Below are 22,327 nucleotides of genomic sequence, written 5' to 3'. Positions count from 1 at the left end.
ATAGGCATTGTGTGTGGCTACTTCGGTATTTTACAAGTTTCTTTTTTTTCTTTTCAATTGTTTTACTGTCTATTTTCTGTCTCTCATGTTTATTTGACAGAAAGCAAAGATTTTGAGCATATGTGTGTACAAGGATGTGAGTGGTCTTTTTACCACTCAATATCGAGAACCAGATGAGCCAGTCAAGCCACAGAAACCTATTCCTCCCCCAAAGGAGTCCATTGACATATCATCAAAGTAAGACTGCACTATTTTGTTAAGGCTCTCATTTGGCAAATGCTCAATTACAGCCAGTTACGTGACAAGAGGTCAGTCAAGATAAACAATATTTAACAAAACTAAAACAAAGAGATAAAAGTATATAAAATTGCAATTGCTCTGCTATCACTGCCAGGCCAGCCAAATATTTTCTTGCAAAAAAGGGTGCAGGGGCTGTATTGATTTTCTTTTCAAGGCATTCATTTCGAGACAGTGAACTTAACTTTTCTTTTTGTAAACTACCATTAAGAAAATAAAATTTAATCAATATTTTATACAATTTTGTTCTTTTGTTTATAGAACCTTTTCATGAAAGGGTACAGTTGATTGTTCTTAATTTATTCCTGCATTCTATAGTGGTCTTCTTGATGATGAAGATGAACTGCTTTATGGTGAATCTGAGGAAAATCCTAGTCACAAGGAACCAGTTCGCATGACATCCCAGGAAGCTCCCTCTGAGTAGGTCCATATTCATTGTTTTATTTACTCTCCTGTGTTCTTTGGGTATGTAACTTTGCTTTATGTTGCAGTGAGGAATCCATGTTTGAAATAAAGGACGTGGCACCAACTTATTGGTTGTTTGTAGCTAGGGAAAATGGTGTCTTAGAGGTGAGCATCTCTTTGCAATTGACAAAGTATAGTCGATTTCCGTTAATTCGACCCGGACAAGTTTGATGAATTTGATCGAATTAACTTGTGGGTTGAATTAAAAGAAAATGCAGAAAAAATGTGAAAACCAACCGCTGATTCATTTGGTAGTATTCGCCCAATTCTAACACGCCCCTGGATCTAACGCATGCCACTTTCTGTGTGCCCAAAGTAGAAAACTAATGTAGAGATAACATTAAAGCTCCTAAACAAAGTAGAAATTTTACCACACCCACTTTTCTAGCAAGAAAAAATGGGCAATGGTCTAACATGTGTTGCACAGTAATGGCTGGCTTCCTAAAGTCATTTTCGGTGCCGCAATAGAGTTGTGCGGCAAGGCATGCAAATGCAGTTTCTGGCTCATTTTTCTTGACAAAAAAAAAAAAAAAAAAGTCCAAGTTAGAATTGGGAAAATACCATAATCAGACATTGTGAGCTACCATTATATTGTTTGAAAATCTTCCTAGGGCTGGTTGGAGAAAATCCGAGGACAGTTAATCACTCCTCATCAGTTGTGAATGCGAAAGCATTAATGTCCAATTGAATGTCGCTGAGTGGTCTTTCGAGTTATGAACTCCTCTCAAGCAAGTGAGTGCGTTGAGACGCTTGGCGCATTTTGATTTGGTCTTACCAGGGTGCAGTTAGAGCACAGGTGAGAGCTTGCGCGGACAAGGAACACGCGGGTAACACAGGCTTCCGACAGTGAATGCGAGAGCGAGGGTGACGTGGCGTTGCTGGGTGGTGGCGATGCCCTCTCCTCTCATGCAATGGCTGACGTACTACTGCCGGTGTGCCTTTTCGCCCCATCTGCTCCATTGAGACGACTTTGTGACGTGGCGTCGCTGCCAATGGGAACTCCATCAAGGCATACTCGAGATGTGGCATCGGAGCCAATTGGAGGTGCCGTGTCTCTCCTCCTGATGACAGGCGCCGGCTTTTTCGCTCAATCGGCCATTTGACACTATCGCATCAATAGGCGTTTTCGATGGACTGACGTGTGTTCAACGCATCCTTTGTCTTCTAAGCTCTCCCGAGACACACTACCAGTAAAGAAGTCACTATTGGGGTCACCATATGGGTCACCATATGGGTCAGGCGTGTGCATGCTGACTGGTCAAGTTTGAATTATCTGGCCAAGGCCAATATTAGGATCGTAATAATGAAACTTTGAGCCCATAGAAATGCTTAGGCAATGTTCAGGACATTGGGTCGGGATCAAATGAACTCTTTCCGTGCTGCGTCCATTGTTCATTGTTAGCCCGCTAACGATCGTTTAAGAGGCTGCTTTTGAGACCTTCCGTGCCACTCACAGACACACCGTGCTATTGTACGTGAAGGAGAAAAACTGTATTTTTATTTTTTAAGCAGTTTGCTTTTTTCCCAACACGCTTTGAAGTTTTGCAATTGTCAGAGTAGAAATCAAAAATGGCTGCCCGCTATTGAATGTTTGAGAGGCCGCTTTCGAGACCTTCCACTCTGCTCATGGACACACTTCACTCATTGGTGTAAAGGAGAACTATGTTTTTGTTTTCTAAGCAGTTCAATTTTTTCCCAAGAGGCAGTCATTTTTGAACACGCTCCAAAGCTTCATGATTGTCAAAGTATAGGAAGCAAAAAAATGGCTGCCTCCGGGAGCGGCACGCACGCTTCCAGAGATTGCAGATCTCATGATTCCGCTACATCTATGGCTCATTTTATCAATGAATCGAGCAGCAGCTAGTCTGAGAATGCTGCCTTTTCATTGGAATTAGGCTCTAAAGGTGACGACACAAACCAGCCTGGAACATCGATGGCCGCAGCTTAGCGCGCCTAACTGCAGTGCTTGCAGTTAAATTTTTGTAGTGGAATATACCTGTCCAGTGAAAAATTTTTAATTTTTTCGGGGATAGTGCCGGAGATATAAGACAGCAATACATTTTGTATATCTCATAATTTTTTCTACATATTTTTCTTAGTAGATACAAGCATGTCTTTACAAGTTTTGTTCATTGTTGCCCCATAATCATGATTCTGGCAATTTGTCTTTTTTATGACATATATCTCGTTAATGAAACTTTATGCATGAGAAGCGCATTCATTCTGCTTTTTGTTTATGTATTACATAAAATATTCAGTGCAGTAGTTACTTCAGAAGAAAGATATGGCATAACCTACAAAAAACACCTGTTTCCCCCATAGTAGGGAAAGAGATAACTGAAAAATCGAATTAACGGAAGTCTGTGTACCTTTCTCATATATTGCTTTCAGATTAGTGACCCAGCAAGTTGTACTGTCTGGTTGCTTTATTTTCATCAAATTGTGTTGCATAAATTTTGTTTTCTTGTTTTTTTAGATATACTCTCTTCCTGAATACAAGCTGTGCTTCCTTGTGAAAAATTTTCCAATGGGACAGAAGGTGCTTGTGGATTCCGTACAGATGACTGCCCCATCTGGCACAAAGTATAGTGTTTTGTATTCCATCACATAGCTACTATAGCGGCTGTTACTGGCAACTTCTGTTTTAAGCTCTGCTAATCACTCACCTGTCTACTGCATGCTGCATGTCTGGTTGCACATCATTTTTAAGCCAGACAAGCGTTCTGCTATTGCCAAAGGCAGCTCTTTTTAGTTATATTTGCTTCTGTTAAATTATTTTATTGACAAGCTGAGGATACCGAAAATCCAGCATTAAACTTGTTTGCACTTTGTAGTTGTGCATGTTTTTTATTATGTTGGATATTTTAAAAAGCAGTGCTAATAGCATACCTAATCAAGTCTTTTTGTTTTTTTCCTGTTGAAGGTTTTCTAGTGATCACTGCTTTGACCTGACTAATACAACCAGCCTGTGTCCAAAGAGTAGTAGATGCACAACCTGATAAAATGAATATATAATACAGTTGAACCCACTTATAATGATAGCGGTTTTAACAATATATCGGTTATAACAATGAGAAGCTGCTGCACCGTCAACTTTTGTATATTTTCCATGGTGAATTAACCCACTTACTACAATGCCCCGATGCCGCATTATCAGTTATAACGATGAAGTCTGTCTGCTGGGTGTCCATGCTGAAAGGCAGTGAAATGCGAAATCCTTGAAAAAATAAAGAGAAAATGAGAAATTTGAGCCGCTGCACGATGGACCGCTGCTTCAACAGCCACGGCGGGCTCATTTTCCAGCCATCTCCGCGCGCCTCTTTCCCGTTGCCCTTCCACCCCTCCAAACACGAATGGACTGCGCCAACTGCACTGCCCGCAGATTGCTCACTGGCTCCTCATTTAGCGCAGTTCTGCAAACAGCTTAATCACTCACGTTTGTCTTTGTTGGCTGCATCGAAATCATTCCTGGTCACGCGTTTTCTCAGCCTCATTTGACCAACAGTTGGTTTGACTCGCCGCCGAAGCGGAAGATGACTGATGCGCCCACTGATCATCGGCAATGCACGACGTTGCCGGTGAAAAGAAAGCACACGGCTATAGATTTGGTAACTAAGTGCTTCTAACCGATAAGGCGATCGTCGCGAACGTGCTTGCATTGGATAGCGACGGTGATGACGGCAGTGATGACGCGGTAGGGCAGGCTGCGTCAACGTTGTCCTCACAGGTGACCCGGCAGAGGATTCAGTCCCTCCAGGGCTTCGTTTTTGCGAGGAACCTTTCACTGCACTACACGGAACACCTGGATGCCTTGGAGATGGATGTCGGCAAGCTTAGCGTAAAGCATGCAAGGCTGACGGCAATAGGGTTTTCTCGTACAAGCGAGTGAGAAGTATGTGGCGAGATGCTTGTGGCAATCTCGCTTCAGTGTTTCTCCTGGATTTCTCAAGCTGACAGGCTGCTGCGGCAGCCTTCATGCAATTTTTAAAAGGCCCCTTTTGGGGCCACCAAAGCGATGCCTCGGCGGAGCTCGCATATCGCTTGCCGCCCATGACCCCTCTTTGCAGTTGTTATAGCAATGCCATTCTTTAACGCTGACAGCCACGGCTTGTTGCACACTATCGGAGCGCCCAGGAAGCAGTTAAACGAGTGAACACAATCCACAGCCGGATGGAGGAAGGTGGTGGTGGGGATGGCCACTGGCCTGCCTGCCGTTACAGTTTTCTCACAACAGCTCTGCTTTCCCCCTATTAAAATTTTTTCATGCAACCCCGTTATAACGATTACCGGTTATAGCAATGGAATTTTCATTGCACTTGAACATTGTTATAAGTGGGTTTGACTATATATATATATATAAAGTTGAACAGGGAACAGAGTAATTTATTTTGTAGCCTCAGTATTTACATTTTTATTTTATTTTTTAATTTATTTTTAGCCTTTGAGTTTTCACAATAAATAGTTGAGGGGCAAAGAACAGTAAGAACATTCCAATAAATGAACAAGAAGGAATGATCTCTGGTAAGCGAAATCAATACATCTGAAATGTGAATTAAATATACATAGATGTACAATACACTGGGCTTACAAGGCAAATACAAGATACAAGGCACTTACAAGATATAACACAATTGAGGAAGTTGTCCAGTGGCTATAAATGTTTTTGGAATAGAGGAACACAAGTATATGAACGGCTTTCAGTGAACACTGAATTTTTGTCTTTTATCAGTTTTCATTAAGGCATATGATGGCATGTTGGTCAAATGGTGACAAAGGTGGTTATTGTGATAGTGTATATTGTAACGATGTTAGTAAAACAAGGATATTTATTAAAGGCGAACTTGTGCCCAAAAGTAAATGTAACTGCGGTCGTGAAGAAATCCGCGGCAGTCGCGTTCCCAGACTGGGCTCGAACCGTCTTCCTCTTCTCCTCGCGTGACACCTCGTGCGCGTGCCGCATGCGAGCCGGGTCCAACTGGCTGCCCGTGCCACGAAGATCGCTGCCTGTTGTAACTGAACAACACCACTGTGCGGCGTGCACAGTGCCCAATGCAAAGGGCGCTCAACTTGAATGTCACCAAGTTTGTCGTGGCAATATGTATATGTTACTTATGTAAAAAGAAAGACAAGCTATATTGTGATAGATGGTGCACAAGGGAAGCTGAAGAGCTCATTCCTTGTACAAACACTGGCTCTGCAGTGAGTCTCAAGAAATTTAAAAAAAAATGGTTTTGCACAGCCTTTAGCTGATTTATGAGGATGACCTCACCAGAATGACATGGTGATGAAGCACAATCCAGTCCAAGAAGGATATAGGTGGTATATTTTAAATTTAGCATTAGCCTTCTTTAATATTTACTCTAAACAGTGGAACTGGTTTAAAGGCTTTAAACTTGTGTAATAATACTAATAATCGAATTCATACAGCTAACGCAGCTTTCCAGCATGTCAAGCTATAGCACGATAACTTCAGCATTTTTTCTATTGCTGGTTGGTGTTTTTGTTGTTGCAACCCTTTTCCATATCTTATCTAATCTATTGACTGTTCTTTTTTTTCTTGATCTCTTTATGTGCAGGTCATCTGAAAAGCTTTCGGATATGTCTCATGAGTCAATGCCAGTAGTTCATGAAATCTTGGTCGTGGGACTAGGAATCAGACACTCTAGACCTCTTCTTCTTGTAAGCGTGTTTTTATAAGGGACTAAATTTTTTTTATTTACATCTTGTTAATTACATTCCAGGCCAGGGTAGATGAAGACCTGCTCATCTACGAAGCTTTTCCTTTTTATGAAACACAGAGGGAAGGTCATCTAAAACTTCGGTTCAAGAAGGTCGGTTTGTGCCATGTATTAAAAACTTATTTCATAAGTGTATTCTGTGTGTGGGGCTGCTTCCTGTGCAGGCTGTTCAACTGAAGTCAATGGCTATTACTTTCAGATGTCACATGACATATTCTTGAGAGAACGAAAGTACAAGACACAGAAGCCTGAAAATGAAGAGGAGGAAAAGGCTTTTCAAAGTCGACAGTGGCTCCATCCATTTTCTGACATCTCTGGTTACTCTGGGGTTAGTTTCCTTTCTTTTTCTGTCTTAGTGTAGAGTTTTTCTGTGCACTTAATATTCCTGAGCTGTTCTACAGGGTTGTTGCTTTTCTTTAGGTATTTCTTTGTGGCTATCGGCCATACTGGTTGTTCATGAGCTCACGTGGAGAGTTGCGCTGTCATCCAATGTTTGTGGATGGTCCCATCCACTGCTTTGCCCCATTTCACAATGTCAACTGCCCTAAGGGCTTTCTCCACTTTAACAAGCAGGTAAGCTATTCTTTATTCTTTATTCAGACATATCCCCGCTTAGCCCGAAAGCGTTACAGCAGGGGGGTTACAAGCTTGAAAAGAATACATCTTGGATTCACACTGCACACCTGTCCACATGACAGTCGATTCCACTGAGCGATAGGTTTTACAAAAAAAGAATTGGCATACAGGCCCGTCCTAGCCCGGTATTCTCTAATTTTGCACTGGTGGTCAGTGCGTGCTGATATATAGTTTGGTGGTTTTATGCACATTTCCCTATCAATTCCAGTTTTGTTGTGATAGATTTCATACAGAAGCTTTAGCCGCAGTTTCTTTTGGTGAGACGACAGGGATTTCCAGTTGAGCTCTGTTTTCATTGTTGTGCAACTGTACTTCCTCCCGTACCTACCCGAGACGAACCTGGCTGCTCTGTTTTGTATTTTTTCTAGTTTATTTATAAGACATATCTGTGACGGGTCCCAAAGGGTACAAGCATATTCCAGAGTAGGTCGTATACAAGTTAGGTACACAGTGCTTCTAAGATTAGAATTTGCAGATTTTAAATTTCTTTGAATGTAATTCATAGCAACTTCCGCTTTGCCAACTACATAGTCCACGTGTGCCCGCCAAGAGCAGTCGCCCGACAGCATCACGCCCAAATATTTAGTCATGGATTTATTACTTAATATATTATTCATTAGACAGTACCTGGCATCGATTACTTTTTTCTTCTTAGTAAACCGCACATGGACGCGCTTACCCGTATTCAAATTCATTTTCCACTTAGAGCACCATTTGCAAATACGTTCTAGGTCGGCCTGCAGTTTGAGAAGATCATGTTCATTATCGATTTTTCTATACACAATACAGTCATCCGCGAAGAGCCACATGTTAGAGTCAATACCTAAGTTAATGTCATTAATAAAAGGGAGTTCTAGCCTTCTAGTAGATTTACTCTTTATTGTGTTTACCATATACCGTATTTATTCGCGTATAACCCGCACCAAAATGTGAAAAAACGCGTTTAAAAAGTGGGGGTGCGGGTTATCTGCGAATTTTTTCCTTGGGAGGGGGGGGGGGGGGGGTCGGCTTCACCGCAATGTGCGGCGGCCTCCCCGTGTAGTCCGCCATCCCCATCGTCATCGACGCTTGTCAAGCCGATGAAGGGCCAACGAAAGGCCAGCATTGTTGAGCCTCGCGTTAGGCGCTGTTTAGTGTACTTACCCCAGTTTGCACTGTTTGCCTGCTTTGTTTTGGCATCATGAGTGCGACTCGACGGCAGTGTTTCACAGCGAAAGAGAAGCTAAAGATTATAGCCGCTGCCGAAGAAATCGGCAACAGAGCTGCTGCAAGACAGCATGACGTCGACGAGTCGTGCATTCGCGACTGGAGGAAGAAAAAAGAGAGTCTCGAAGCAACGAACCGGGACAGGCGAGCGTTTTGGGGTCCGAAGACTGGCGCGTACCCCCACCTCGAGACGCAGCTTGCGAAGTTCATTGAGGAGCAGAGAAGTCGTGGCCACGCTGTTTCGACTGAGATGGCGCAAATGGAAGCCCTGAAGTTGGCCCGGGAATTGAACATTCCACGTGAGTTTCGTGCAAGCCGTGGATGGCTTCAGCGCTTCATGCGAAGGCATGGATTTTCTATGCGGCGGCGAACAACCATGTGCCAGCGGCTTCCTGAAGCCTACGAGGAAAAGTTGTTGAACTTTCAACGATATGTGATCGCACTTCGGAAGGAGCACAGCTATTTGCTGTCTCAGGTGGGAAATGCTGACCAAACACCTGTGTACTTTGAGATGCCGATGGACACGACCATGGAAAAAAAGGGCTCCAAATCAGTCAGCGTGCTGACCGGCGGAAATGCCAAGCTGCGCTGCACAGTCATGCTATGCGCTTTGGCTGACGGCACGAAACTGCGCCCGTATGTCATTTTCAAACGCAAGACGCTACCTAGCATTCCACTGCCCCCAGGAATCGTTGTGCGTGCGGAAGAAAATTCGTGGATGAACAGTGGCCTAGTCGGTGACTGGCTTCGAGTAATCTGGGAGCGAAGACCAGGTGCCTTGCTGGCACGCCGGTCGATGCTCGTACTAGATTCCTTCAGAGGCCACTGCACTGATGCGGTGAAGGCTCGCCTTGCCGAGACCAGCACCGACCTCGTCATAATACCTGGCGGCATGACGTCCATGCTACAGCCACTCGACGTGTGCCTGAACAAGCCGTTCAAGGCACACGTGAAGCGGCTGTATGCCCAGTGGATGGCCGACGGCATTTACACCCTCACACCGACGGGACGCGTGCGAAGGCCTGATATTCCATTGCTGTGCCAGTGGATCGTGGATGCGTGGAAAGCGATACCGGCCGATTTGGTGCGCAAAAGCTTTAAAAAATGTGCGATCAGTAATAGTTTGGATGGTTCCGAGGACGACTACGTCTTTGAGAGTGGCGATGAAGCCTCGGATGGCAGTAGTGAGAGCGGCGACGATTAAGAATCGGATAACCAGTGACGTGGTGGCGGTCGTTTGAATAAATGTTCTGAAAACGAAATGATCACTGAGTGTGAGTTGCATCTTTCAGTTGCATCTTTCTAGCGCTCATTTTTTTTTTTTTGCAGGTAAACGTGCGGGTTATACGCGAGTTTTTTTTTTTTTTTTTTTTCCGCCGAGTTCAAAGTTAGGGGTGCGGGTTATACGCAGGGGCGGGTTATACGCGGGTAAATACGGTACTATTTTCAATAGAATATATGTAAAATCTGCTAGTATGCTTTACCACACACTTCTTTGACATAAACCAAGATAGCTGACCTTGGGCTAGAATCATAATTGAAATGTCAACATGCAGGATGGCGACATATTTCTGTTGGCATCCGTTCGGCACACCGTCCAAGCTTTCTAAATGCATGTCTCAGCTTTAAAGGGCCCCTCACCAGGCCAGATAACAAATTATGCTTATACGCTGGAAGTTATTCTACTGGGAGCATTCTACCGCAAGAATTTTTGCAGTTGGTTCATTAGTAGCTGAGATAGAAATAACTGAAGTGCTGTGAAATCATGGTTTCAGGAGGCGAGCTTCACTGCCAATATAGACACTTTCTCCACTTGCCCCGTCTTGCCTTCGCCAGCCATATTCCTTCCCTGCATTCTCCCATACCAGAGCAGGAGGAGCGGTGACAAATATGTCCCGGGCCCTGCCTTCTTTCTTCATTTTTTTCTCTGGCATATTTGCTGAGTGGCGCACTTCTGGTGACAATTTTGCGCTCGAGTTGTTGCATTTGTGCTGTTTCGCGCAGCAGATGATTTTGCGCGCTCTACACAAGAACACCTGATTAGTGGTATAAGTCAGTGCCTCAACCACAAGCACTGAGGCAGGCATGAAAGGATGAAAGAGCAAGAAAATGACATAGGTTCATTCTCTGCATGTGCAACTGCAGAACATGGGAACAAGCAGTCGAAACGGAAGTAGATCTCTCTTGCTACGGTACAAAGTAAAACAAAAACACGCAGACAATTTGTTTGTACGTGTTATTATTTCTCTGAAATTTGATTCATCTAATGAAGCAACAGATTAGACAAATAAGTGATGTTGCCTTGAATAATTCTCGAAGTGATGTGTCACTCACTATGAGTGACGTCACAGAACGGCCACATACGTCGGTGCACTTGCGTGATTTATGTCGACTGTTTGGTTGGGAGTGTGGTGCCTGCGAGGAGAAGGTCAAACGGCATTTGGTTTGAAATTTAAGCTCTTTCTGCGGTGTATAGGGATGTAATATTTCGCAGACACTTATCATTACTGCGGATTGTATGCACTGCACTTGTCTGTTCAATATGGCCAGCCCTGGTGAGGGGCCCTTTAACAGCACTACCACCAGCAACGTGACCATATTGGTCGGGACAAGTTTGCTGTGTGGGAAAGCCTGCTTACGGATTTTGGCATCTTGTCTATTCTACAACAGAGTATTATGGATAACCACGTGGAGTTTTCGAGATCACTTCTTGTTTTGAACGTGCCTAGGCATAATGAGAGAAAATTGGGGATGGCAGTGCCGCCTATCGGTGAAGTCTGGAGATAGGCACGTCGGCGTATGGCCTCTGAGATGGGGGTATCTCGGAGGCCATGCTCGATAGCTTGTACTGATTTCACTGCAGATCAGCAGACATGGAAAGTACAATGCACAATGCACTCCTGGCTTCCATTGCGCTGCCTATCGCACTTTTCAGAAGTACACGCAAAGCTTGGTGAATAGATAGGATTACTTAGGTGCACCATATCTGCAAAATTCAAAGCGTAAGCGAATATTGTCCTGCACGTCAACTACGTTATCACGCTATGTTAAAAGTCGCTTTCTGCAATGTTCGTTTGTGGAACAGTAAAACTATTTCCCTTAACCCCATTATTATGTTAACGTTAAACTAAAACTATCTGTTGACTCAAGACACAGAAGCAGGATGTAACACAGTGTCATTGAGATAAGACCAGACTTGGAAGGACGTGTTCACTCTGGACATTAAGTTGGCCAGCACATCTTGCAAATATTTTTTCAGCAGCTGTGTCATACAGAAGCGGTAAATAGCGCTGCCATGTCTTTCAGGCCCAATGGAATGTTGGCCTAACTGCTACCTCACATAGTATACACTTGTTTTTTTATGCATCCTATCAATTGTGCTTTGCGGTGATGGTGAACAGCGACCAATTGCTTGTGGACACTGTTGGCCAGCTCATTGCCCACTGTAACTGACCGCTCTATAAATGGATAAGGTAGCCTTTCGAAGTATGGACATCCAATTAGTGAGAAGTGTCTGCTATAGCACCTTCGATGACTGAGAAGGGTGGTGGGACCGCCCTCTTGTGCACCTGGGTGAGGAAGATGATGGGTGTTGACGCCATCGTGGCGTCGCATCGAGACGCAATGGAAAGACGAGCATTTGAAAACTTGAAGTACCTTGTCAGCTTGCTCCACACTTCGTCCGATCTCCTCGGCTTTCTTGAGAAAGAGGGACGATCCTTCGTATAGTAACCTTTGACTACTGGTGTGTCTCCAGCTATGCTGCTCCATAGTCCTCAACCGCGAACTTGTCTTGACGTCGCAAACATGGCTCCAATTCATCCTGAATTTGCTTCTCCAAAGTTGTGTAGGGAAGTGCAGAGTATAATACGTCAAAAACAGGAAAATAGCAAAAAGTATGTTGATTGTCGTCGCCAGTTCGTAGTAGCTCAAACGGGGCGGCCGGACGCGGGACCTGCGGCGTGAGGTTTAACGGCCAGGCGCGAAGCGCCACAAAAGAAGAGCCGCACTGCTCGAGTTGGGGATGCGTTTATTCCGGTGAGGGGAAAGGAAATACAGCAAGGTACACTTAGAGCGTTAGGCGCGTAGTGGCGCCAGCAGTCGTAACCATTCGAAACCGAAACTGTATACTGAAACAGGATATCACATTTGCTACACTTCTTTAATTTGTAAAGTTTGAAGCATTTTTCTTTTCTCTGTTATTACATTCAGGGAGAGCTGCGAATCAGTACACTTCCAACACACCTGACTTATGATGCCCCATGGCCAGTGAGGAAGGTGCCTCTACGCTGCACGCCACATTTTGTCAACTACCATGTGGACAGCAAGACCTACTGTGTTGTCACAAGCCAGCCAGACCCTTGTAATCACTTGGTCCGATTCACAGGAGACGAAAAAGAGTATGAGCTACTGGAACGAGGTGTGTTTCATATTTCTTCCCTTGCCATTTGAAGTGTTATTGGTGCATGTCATTTCAGTATAACTCAAGGCTAAGCACACGTTTCATTTGGACACTGGAATGCATTTGTTGTCCTTACTGTACACCAAATTGTAGCAAGGAAAGTATAACAGGAAGGCAGTTTTGAATTGCGATGTTTCATCTGAGAAATGTGACTGCTTTTTCAGTACTACATCATCATCATTATTAGCCTATTTTATGTCCACTGCAGGATGAAGGCCTCTCCCTGCTATCTCCAATTACCCCTGTCCTGTGCCAACTGATTCAAACTAGTGCCCACGAATTTCCTAATTTCATCGCCCCAACTAGTCTTCTTCCGTCCTCGTCTGCGCATCCCTTCTCTTGGCACCCATTCTGTAACCCTAATGGTCCACTGGTTATCTAACCTGCGCATTACATGACGTGCCCAGCACCATCTTTTTTTCTTATTTTTCTTAATTAATGTCAATTAGAATATTGGCTATACCTGTTTACTCTGATCCAAACTGCTCTCTTTCTGTCTCTTATCGTTATGTCAGTATTACATAACATTTAGTAAATAAAATAATAAATTACTGTTGTGAACAGCATCTTTAACTAATCAAAAAATATTTTTCCAATATAATTTAAATATTTTCTTGGGTGATGATTAGTGATGTTCACCTATCACCAGTCTTTGATTGTTATTGTTACATAATCTAGCCTTGACCAACTTTAGCATAGCAGTTTCTGTATCCATCAAGGTTTTATCGAATTTCATTGCTTTTGCAAAACCAATCTGAAATCTTTGCGTATTTAGTGAAATACGGTTAATGATTGGATTCTTTTGAGGACATAATTTTGCCACAGAAGAGCCTTTTTTTGGTGGGGGAGGGGCAGTTCTACATTAACAGTCATGTTTTTTTCTTTAGTCTGCCTTAGTCTTGCTTTATTTATTCATTTGTTCAGTTTGCTTTAGTATTAAGTATTTTGTGTTGCTTAGAAAAAGAATGTCAATTTTGTGCATAGACAATAGTTTGCAAAATATATATCTATATCCCTTCATCATTTCGTAACACCAGCTTTCCTTGCAGCATATACCTCTTGGTGGCATGAGCATGGTGCAAAATTTAGCATTCCAGAGTATTAAAATCTTGTTTTGCAGTAATTTTTATCATGGAACTGTGATTCCATGCTTTATCTTCAAATTTACTGCTTTTTGCAGATGCCCGGTACATATTTCCAACAATGGACAAGTTTTCGCTACAGCTACTGTCGCCAGTCAGCTGGGAGACAATCCCTAACACCCGCGTAGATCTGGACGAGTGGGAGCACTTGACATGCCTAAAAAATGTCATGCTTTCCTCAGAGGGGACAACCACAGGCATGAAAGGTTACTTGGCCCTAGGCACCAACTACTGCTATGGAGAGGATGTCACCAGCCGTGGCAGGGTCTGCACCATGTTTTCACCCTACTTTTCTCAATTCCTTGTTGAACCAGCCTTTGATCAACTTACTTCACCCTGTTGCTATTTCCCATTGAATCTGAAAGCATCTTTGCAGTTAGTTATAAAGTGTTCATTGTGCAGTGTTAGGGGAAATAGCATGTTTATAGCTGTTTGTATTATTCGTTTTACTATTTTGTTACCATGGCAAAATTACTATTTTTGAGGGGCCTAAAAAGGAGAAAAATTTGTAAGTGTTGGAAGGCAGGCAGTGTGCAATCACAAGGGGTCTCAGAGGGATACGTGAAAATTAGGCTTAAAGATGGAGGATACCCTTGAACACCAACTGTTTTGTTTCTTTAGATATCTGAATGAAGTTTGTTATGTAGGTTCATAGCCACAAACATTTGAAAAACTATTAAATTTCATGGAGCTGTGTGGGCTAGTTCTTAAGTTACAGGAGTATATTCACATGGGTCCCTTTGACAAGGCCTGGAGATTTTGCAGAATGTGCGAATACTGTGAAATTCATTCAGATGATTCCTGGATAAGTACCTCAGGGCAAGACAAAGCCCTTTGTGTGTGTGTGTGTTTTTAATTTCTTTGCAGAAAAATTTTAGCATAGCATTCAATTTTAGTGTTGATTAGACTTGCAGTGTTCAAATTTTCATCGTTTATCACAAATACCTGATGCAGAATATTGAAAAAAAATGAGCTTGTCTTGCCCTAAGAAATGATTCAGCCACAGATTAAAAATAAAAAGACATAAAAATCTGATGAGCAGTCTTAAACAGAATTCTACTATACGTCTGTACTACTAATGTCAAGTGTCTGCAGTTAGGCTGGCAAAGATTTATGACTGTGTTTGATCTTGTTTCATCAATAAGGTGTTATAGGCAGGGCTTCTGACGTGTGGCCCGATATTTTGAACTTCGTTTTAAAGAGTTAAATCTTGCTTACTTCTTTATTTTCCAGATTATCATTCTGGACATCATTGATGTTGTTCCAGAGCCAGGGCAACCACTGACAAAAAACAAGATAAAGATTGTGTATAGCAAGGAGCAGAAAGGTCCTGTGACAGCTTTGTCACAAGTTGTGGGCTTCCTGCTGAGTGCCATTGGTCAGAAGGTGAAGGAATCCATTGAAAGCCACTAAGCCACTGTCAAATTCACTACAGTTGCATACCTCCAACGTTTACGATTTTATCCTAAAATGCCCAATCTTTAGCGCTCGTTTTTATTGTCATATTGACAGAAATATTTTCACATTTTTCATTCTCGTATACCGTGTCTACTCGTGTGATGATCGCACTTTTTTGTCAAAAAAATTGCCGCAAATTCAGGGGTGCGATCATTATGCGGGTTAAATTTCTCGCGAAAAGGAAAATATTTTTTTCAGCCCGCATTTGCCCCCGGGATGACAACAGGTCAACAAACAGGTGGCTGCCACTGTAATAGTGTGGGACACCAAAACAAAAATGGCAGCCGGCGGAGCAAGCCGAATACGCTGAACATGATTTTTTTTTTCTTTTTGTGAGTACATTACACGCATTGAAACAGTTTTTTCCCTGTTCGTAATAAATAATATTGTTAATATCGACAAGTTTACTGCAATAACGTAGCCATGTCCACTTTGAGGGGACAGAAACAAAGATGAATGTGCTTAGCTGCCACTGACATAGAAACACATGGCGGGTATGCTGTGGAAGCTGCAGCATTTGTCTTCACTACTATCCTAATACAGCATGTTTACACTAAGGGTGGGTGAATATCTTAGCTGTGTTACAAGCGTCGGCGTATGAATAGGGTACACTTCTAATGTATCAGTGTAAACGTGGCTACTTTCGTTGCCGCTCGCGATTTGTTGCGTGCCCACGACTGCAGATGAGAAGAATCGAAAGGCGCCTTTTTTATTGTTGTTGTTTACCACAACCATTATAAAGCCTACAAATAATAAAGCCAAGGCAAGATTGGTGGTAGCTTCTATTATTATTTTTTTTTTTTTGTGGAAGTGTGGAAAGTGATGAAAAGAATAAAATGGGGCATCTGCTTAAGAATGTTTGGTGCGTGCAGACCGCTTGGTATGTCTTGAAGAGTCGTTTGCGTAGCATTCGACAGATGGTAAGCGCGATCATCATTAGCTAGACTTGGCACACGACATACCGCTGCGGCAAGTTCGGGGTGCGATCATTACACAGGAAAGAAAAAAAATCGAATTTTGACAACAAAATTCATGGGTGCAATAATTACACGAGTGCGATCATTGTGCAAGTAAATACGGTAGTTTAGGGCAACACCAATTTTCAAAAGGTAAAAACAGTCGCTGAGCGATTTTTTTATGGCCCATTCTTTTACCCATTAAATATACGGACCAATCCGCGCAGTACCGACATCAACTGATAGAACCAATGTATACTGGTAACCATATCGTTGACAGCCATTACGTGTATGTTTCATTAATGCCCTTCATATTAATTAGTTTTTTTAGAGAGAATAGTTATTGCTGCGACTATAGAGCAGAGGTCCTGTTTACAACACCTCTGTGAAACAAAGTCTGCAAACCTTTAATAAACAGTCAGCACATTGAATAATCAAGCAATTTTTAGCATTTTTGTTAAATTTATTATTCTTTGCTTTCAGTATAGTTTTTTGCTAATCTTAAGATTGGCAGGCCTGCAGTTGCATCACAGACTTTGATTTTAGGATGTGCAATGAGATTGGTGTGACAGCCTTTCTCTTTTCTCTGCTCCCTAATTATTGCACATTTGATAGGGAATTTCAATTAAACTTCTCCTGTGTTTGCTTTTTTGTTGGCAATTACAACCAAAAATATTATTTTTTCTCATTTAATTTATAAGCCTGGAAGTGTCATCGTAAAGCAGCAGAATTGCAATTTATTGAATAAATATAAATGTTGAGCCCTATACATACACTGGCTATACTTTGCCAATGGGTAGAGCTGTCACTACATTGCTTGCTATAGTATTGCTGTGTTTTTTCCTAAGAGCTACACTGCAATCCATTGTGAGTAGAACTGCAGTGGCACGTAGCCACAACTTTCCTTTTAGCTTGTTGGATGCACACATTGCAGTCATTTGTGCTTAAGATAGTAGCAGCAGCGCCCAACTATAGTTTACTTCTGAATTGTTCCATCAACTTGCTAAAATGCTGCCATGTGTGATCAATACATCGAACTGATATGGTAAGCCTAAAACATCTGTACAGTTTCAGGACGTTAAAACCCACAATTTATAAATAGTTGTATGTTGTACTGTGCAGCCAGAGTTTGATGCATGAAAAACAGTGAGCCCTATCATGATTCTGTAAACTGACGTCTGCTTGTCTAATGAACTGAGTAGGTAATTGCTCATTTTGGCCTGTCGGTGATCACAAGTAGGTAGAGTCAAACACCTTGGTTCTTGGCATTGTCCTCACTCAGTAATCTATTGAAATGACTTGGGTAGCCTGCAGTATTCTTAACATGAAGCTTGTGTTTTGTGGCTTTTTGCTTAGCTTTTTTTTCTTGGGCATATTTGGTCACACAGTAAATGTGTCTTTCTCTGGGCTGAACCTTGTTATAATTGTTTTACTTGTTCTGGGCAATTCACTTGTTGCAGATATACATCTGGCAGCTTAAAGACAATGAATTGGTTGGTGTGGCATTCATTGACACACAAATCTACATCCACTCTGTGGTGACAGTGAAGAACTTGATACTGGTAGGGGATGTATTCAAGTCTGTTTCACTACTGAGGTACCAAGAAGCATCAAGAACACTTTCCCTTGTCAGCAGAGTAAGCTGTCCATTCTCTTGCTTTCTATTAATGGCAGCATGAATAAGAGCTCGTGCACTACAGAGTTAAAATACTCTGCACTGCATTTAATGAATGACTTGCATAACCTATTCTGTGCCTTTGCTTTTGCATCTTTGTAGGGAGTGTACTTCTGATGTCATGTGACTGCACATTGTGGATAGGTGTTGTTTGCCATACTCATTCTTACTATGACTGCTGGTTACCTCACTGTGGCAGAGCACATACTGATTATAGCAGAAGGATAATATATACTCATGTACTGAGATTTTGGTTGGTAGTCAGAATTAACGTGGAGCCCTCTATTCTTGCACCTCTCATGTAAGGTGTAAATGACAGTCAGAATGCCTGAATAGTACCGTATGTACTCGAATCTAGGCCGGCCTCGATTCTAAGCTGACCCCCAAATTTCCGAAGCCAGAAAAAATTAAAAAACTTACCTCGAATGTAGGTCGAACAAAAAAGTGAGGACAGTGTTCACAAAATGAAAACAACATTTGTCTAACATGAACATGCTGAGCCCACTCTACTTCATCATTGCTGCTAGCCTTGTCGCTATATCCCAGACCACACGCACACTTGCGGATGCGCACAAGCTCAAGTCCGTGCGCCCATGCATGCGCAGACAGTGCGGCACAGCTCGCACGCGTTGAAACACGGTGTTATCTCGGTGAAGGGCTCCTCTCTGTTATCGTGCGCTTATTTTCCTTATCGCTGTCATCTCCTCATTGCGGCACATGCAAAAAGCATCCCCCGTTGCCCCCTTCATAGACGGACGTTTTTCTCATCGATGCTGAAGTCCCACCTGGCTTGAATGTTTGACGATGCCTCTGCGGCTAGCACAACTTTTCATTTGAAAGCGGCACTATATTGTTATCGCCTGTTTGGTGCCATTACGATAACGCCACGCTATGGGCCACGCCGCACGCCAATACGACCAGAGGTGTTATTCTGTAAGAGTCCACCTTGTGGACGTGTCCATTTTGTCTGCTGCTGAAGTGCTGATTGGCTGGAGTGCCTGCCTCCTTCTGACGCGTACCCCAGTCCAGCGAATCAGCACTTCAGCAGCAGACGAAGTGGACATGTCCACTAGGTGGACTCTTACAGAATACACCCCCAGGTAAAATAGCGACGTCGCTCGTTTACTTCAATTGCCTACTGGCACGGCTAATAGCGGCTGCGGTACTGATTTTTCTAGATGGGGCCAGCTATGCATCATAATTATCATTTTTTAATTACAAACTGGCACGTTTTTAATATACTCAAATCTAAGTTGACCCTAGAGTTCGGTATATGATTATTTGAAAAAAAGAACTATCCGCCTAGATTCGAATGAATACAGTAATAAGGAAGTTTGGGGAAAACTGATTTCATGTTATTCTACAATGCCAGCACAGAAAACTTGTTTACAGACGCTTGCTCATTGTTGTTGCTTGAGTACCGTATTTACTCGAATCTAATAGCCACTTTTTTTCCGATCGAACGGGTCCAAAAATTGCATGCACATTAGAATCAAGGATGGCTCTAAATCGTGTCACCATATCGCCATCGGCATTTCAAAATGGCCGCCTCGTACGCGCAGCGAGCCTAGCTGCTGTAGGCCGCGGCTTAGGTTAGTCCACCGTCCGTCCTCTCGTTTTCTGCATTTGCTCTTATCAGCATAGAAGTGCCGAGTGCGAAGACACGCCGAGTTGATCACGATGCCGCAATTAAAAGGAAAGTGATCACATGTGCGAAGGCAGACGGAAATTGGGCCGCATCACGGGCATTTGGAGTTCCCGAAAGCGTGTGGGACTGGTGCAAACAGGAGAGGTGTCCTACTCCGGCAGCTGCACGGCCCCCATCTTCAAAGCGATTTGCGATGGTGGCAAGTCTACACATCTAGGTATATCGTGCTGTGTTCTCGTCGCTTAGTTCGTGTTGAAGTGAGAGGCCGCACAGAGGTCAATTCGCTCGCTCCTGCTGCCGCACTTCATCACTCCAGCGTTTTGATAAAAAGTTTCCACAGTCACTGAGTGAGACGTGTTCATATTTGCTTGTGTGCGCGTGGCACGATGGTTGTTAATTTAGTTAGTAAGCTAATGTTTAAAAGTTCATACGGTACGGCTGATATAACTACTAACCTTACTTTTCGTATAGCTGTCTACTAATTTGCTATCGAAATCGATGCTTCACCTTTCGGGCGAAATTTGATTGCATTTAGAGTAAATCTTTGTTTTTCTTAATGAGAGAAAGTTGTATTTCTTTATGAAAGAATGGGTTGCGTAGTACTGTAAAGGACTTTTCTTTTTCTAAAGGTCACGGCAAATGGGTGCGCATTACAATCGAGGGTGGTTTTTTTTTTTCCTGTCTTTTGGTCACAGAAAACGGGTGCGCGTTATGATCGCGGGCGCGTTAGAATCGAGCAAATACGGTAATATGTACTTGAAATTTCGTGATGGTTGAGGGCAGAAGGTATGTCATGTTTGCCCGTAGTGCAGCCTGATGCATACGACCTTCACTCTGCAACTTAAGGTTACATTGCGTGATTTCAATTGAGAAATTTCTGCCTAAATGCGAACTTGCACTGTTTAGTCCAGTGAGACAAAGTCGGTTGGTGCCCACAGACCCAAGTACTACTTGTATGGTCGTCAGTCCAGCCCATGGGCATGATGTCATGATGGCATGATGTCAAGTCTACCCATAACTTCTCGTGACCACTCCGGCCATTAGAGAATTTTTGGCACAGCCCCTCTTACTGGGTCTCTAGAATTAAACGGTGCTGTTTCATTGGGAGTAAGCGAACATAAGTGATGGCTCAGTGCTGAGTGATTGAACATCACTCTGCAGTCTGTAAACGGCACTTGCACCACACAAAAATGAAAGCAACAGTGTGGGTGACAGCCTGAATGTTGGCAAATTTTTGCACACAAATAATGTCTGAAAGATTGACTGAGTTGCTATATGTCGTGCAAGACTTAGCTAACCATTGAATATTGGTTATGTGGTGTTGCAAGGAGGTCCAAATACAGTCACCGACCAATTTTTCGGGCTCTCAGGAGGCTTCAAATATAGTCAAGTAATTGGGCAGTTGGAAAATGAACTTCAGTTGTAGAATCACTTTCGTAGCTTTTTACAGTACCAGTGGTGTATGGAACGTTTGTTTACATAACTTAATAATTTTGCTGTTACTTGCTCGTGTGTGCGTCATTGCATGTCCTTGACTGTTGAAGGCATGCACAAATCTACGTAGTCTGGTACTTTCCACCTAAATGCAAGCTTTTGCCATTCTGTCCAGTAAGCACATGAACAAACTTGGTAGGTGATCATGGTACAGTTAAACCTCGCAGTAACGAAATCATCGGTGAACGTGAAAAAATTCTCTTTAGAAGAATTTCGTTGTGGCGAAATGACTGCACACTTAGGGAATATGTCGCAGAACAAAAGTTGACTGTCAAAATTAGCCTAATTTGGCAAGCCTTGCTCGAGGATATACAAATGCATTGCCAACAGCATAAAGTGCACCCCATGCGTCGATCAGCAGTGGTGGCACTACTTTGAAGCAGTATTCTCGGTCGATCACATTTAGAGATACAATCAATTTTCCTATATATTGCGCAACTCGGCACTGGATGTCGAGCAACAGCACTCCACACACGCATCATCGTTTCTCCAGCGCACACTGTTGCCTGTAGGCGCCGACGCATCCAGTGTCGAGCACAAAAGTGGTTGTATCTCGTATCCCCGAAGGCGATCGCTTGAGGTTATGGCCCCTTTGCATAAATCTACATGCAGTGCCGAATACGCACGCAGTGCCTGTCGGATGTCACCGAAACCAGTGTTTTTGAAGCAAGGGATGCATATTACCATATAATCGCTTAGTCACGGCCCGATGCGTGGCAGTCTACGCAGCGGCCGCCATCTCAAGCACCATATACAAGTACACGTTGGTGGGACGTGGAGTTCTTCATTTTTGTTTCGCTTTTCTCACCAAGCCGCATATTATACACTGCACTAGGTGTGCAAAAACTGTCATATGTTGGTAGCAATTTGCGTGCCACTTCAAAGGGGTGATCAACAGACAAGATGGCTGCCATGACATCTTTCCGGTGCATGGGATCGCTTTTGGCGTTTGGTTGTTTTTGTAAACAAAAATAGTGGTGCCCATGCAAGGGTAATCTGGTGGTATTTTACGCAATTTTAGTGCAAAGCAAGTGCATTTGAGCACATTTTTAAGTCTGCTAGCCTCGTGTGAGTAAGTAATATGCTAGGTTACATTCCAGCAATTTCGTTTAATGGGGGATTGTAGTTCAGCGACATTTCGTTGTCGAGA

The 22,327-nt window shown here is 43.1% G+C and overlaps 1 protein-coding gene across 2 annotated transcripts in view; it reads left to right on the top strand.

Annotated features, from left to right (window-relative positions):
- The window catches only part of Cpsf160 (cleavage and polyadenylation specificity factor subunit 1), an 85,823-nt gene that overhangs the window by 52,670 nt on the left and 10,826 nt on the right, over positions 1-22,327 (top strand). For both annotated transcript variants that reach the window (XM_050191834.3, XM_055061776.2), the window contains exons 19-30: positions 101-237; positions 616-717; positions 789-867; positions 3,239-3,345; positions 6,339-6,441; positions 6,504-6,593; positions 6,700-6,828; positions 6,921-7,073; positions 12,555-12,762; positions 13,985-14,211; positions 15,180-15,332; positions 17,821-17,997. In XM_050191834.3, the coding sequence (XP_050047791.1) occupies positions 101-237; positions 616-717; positions 789-867; positions 3,239-3,345; positions 6,339-6,441; positions 6,504-6,593; positions 6,700-6,828; positions 6,921-7,073; positions 12,555-12,762; positions 13,985-14,211; positions 15,180-15,332; positions 17,821-17,997 (1,665 nt within the window). The remainder of the gene's footprint in view (positions 1-100; positions 238-615; positions 718-788; positions 868-3,238; positions 3,346-6,338; positions 6,442-6,503; positions 6,594-6,699; positions 6,829-6,920; positions 7,074-12,554; positions 12,763-13,984; positions 14,212-15,179; positions 15,333-17,820; positions 17,998-22,327) is intronic.

Source organism: Dermacentor andersoni, chromosome 1 (assembly GCF_023375885.2).
Source record: "Dermacentor andersoni chromosome 1, qqDerAnde1_hic_scaffold, whole genome shotgun sequence".
Classification (NCBI taxonomy): domain Eukaryota; kingdom Metazoa; phylum Arthropoda; class Arachnida; order Ixodida; family Ixodidae; genus Dermacentor; species Dermacentor andersoni.
The sequence above is the reverse complement of the archived record's forward strand: the minus strand, read 5'-3'. Positions and strand labels throughout refer to the sequence as shown.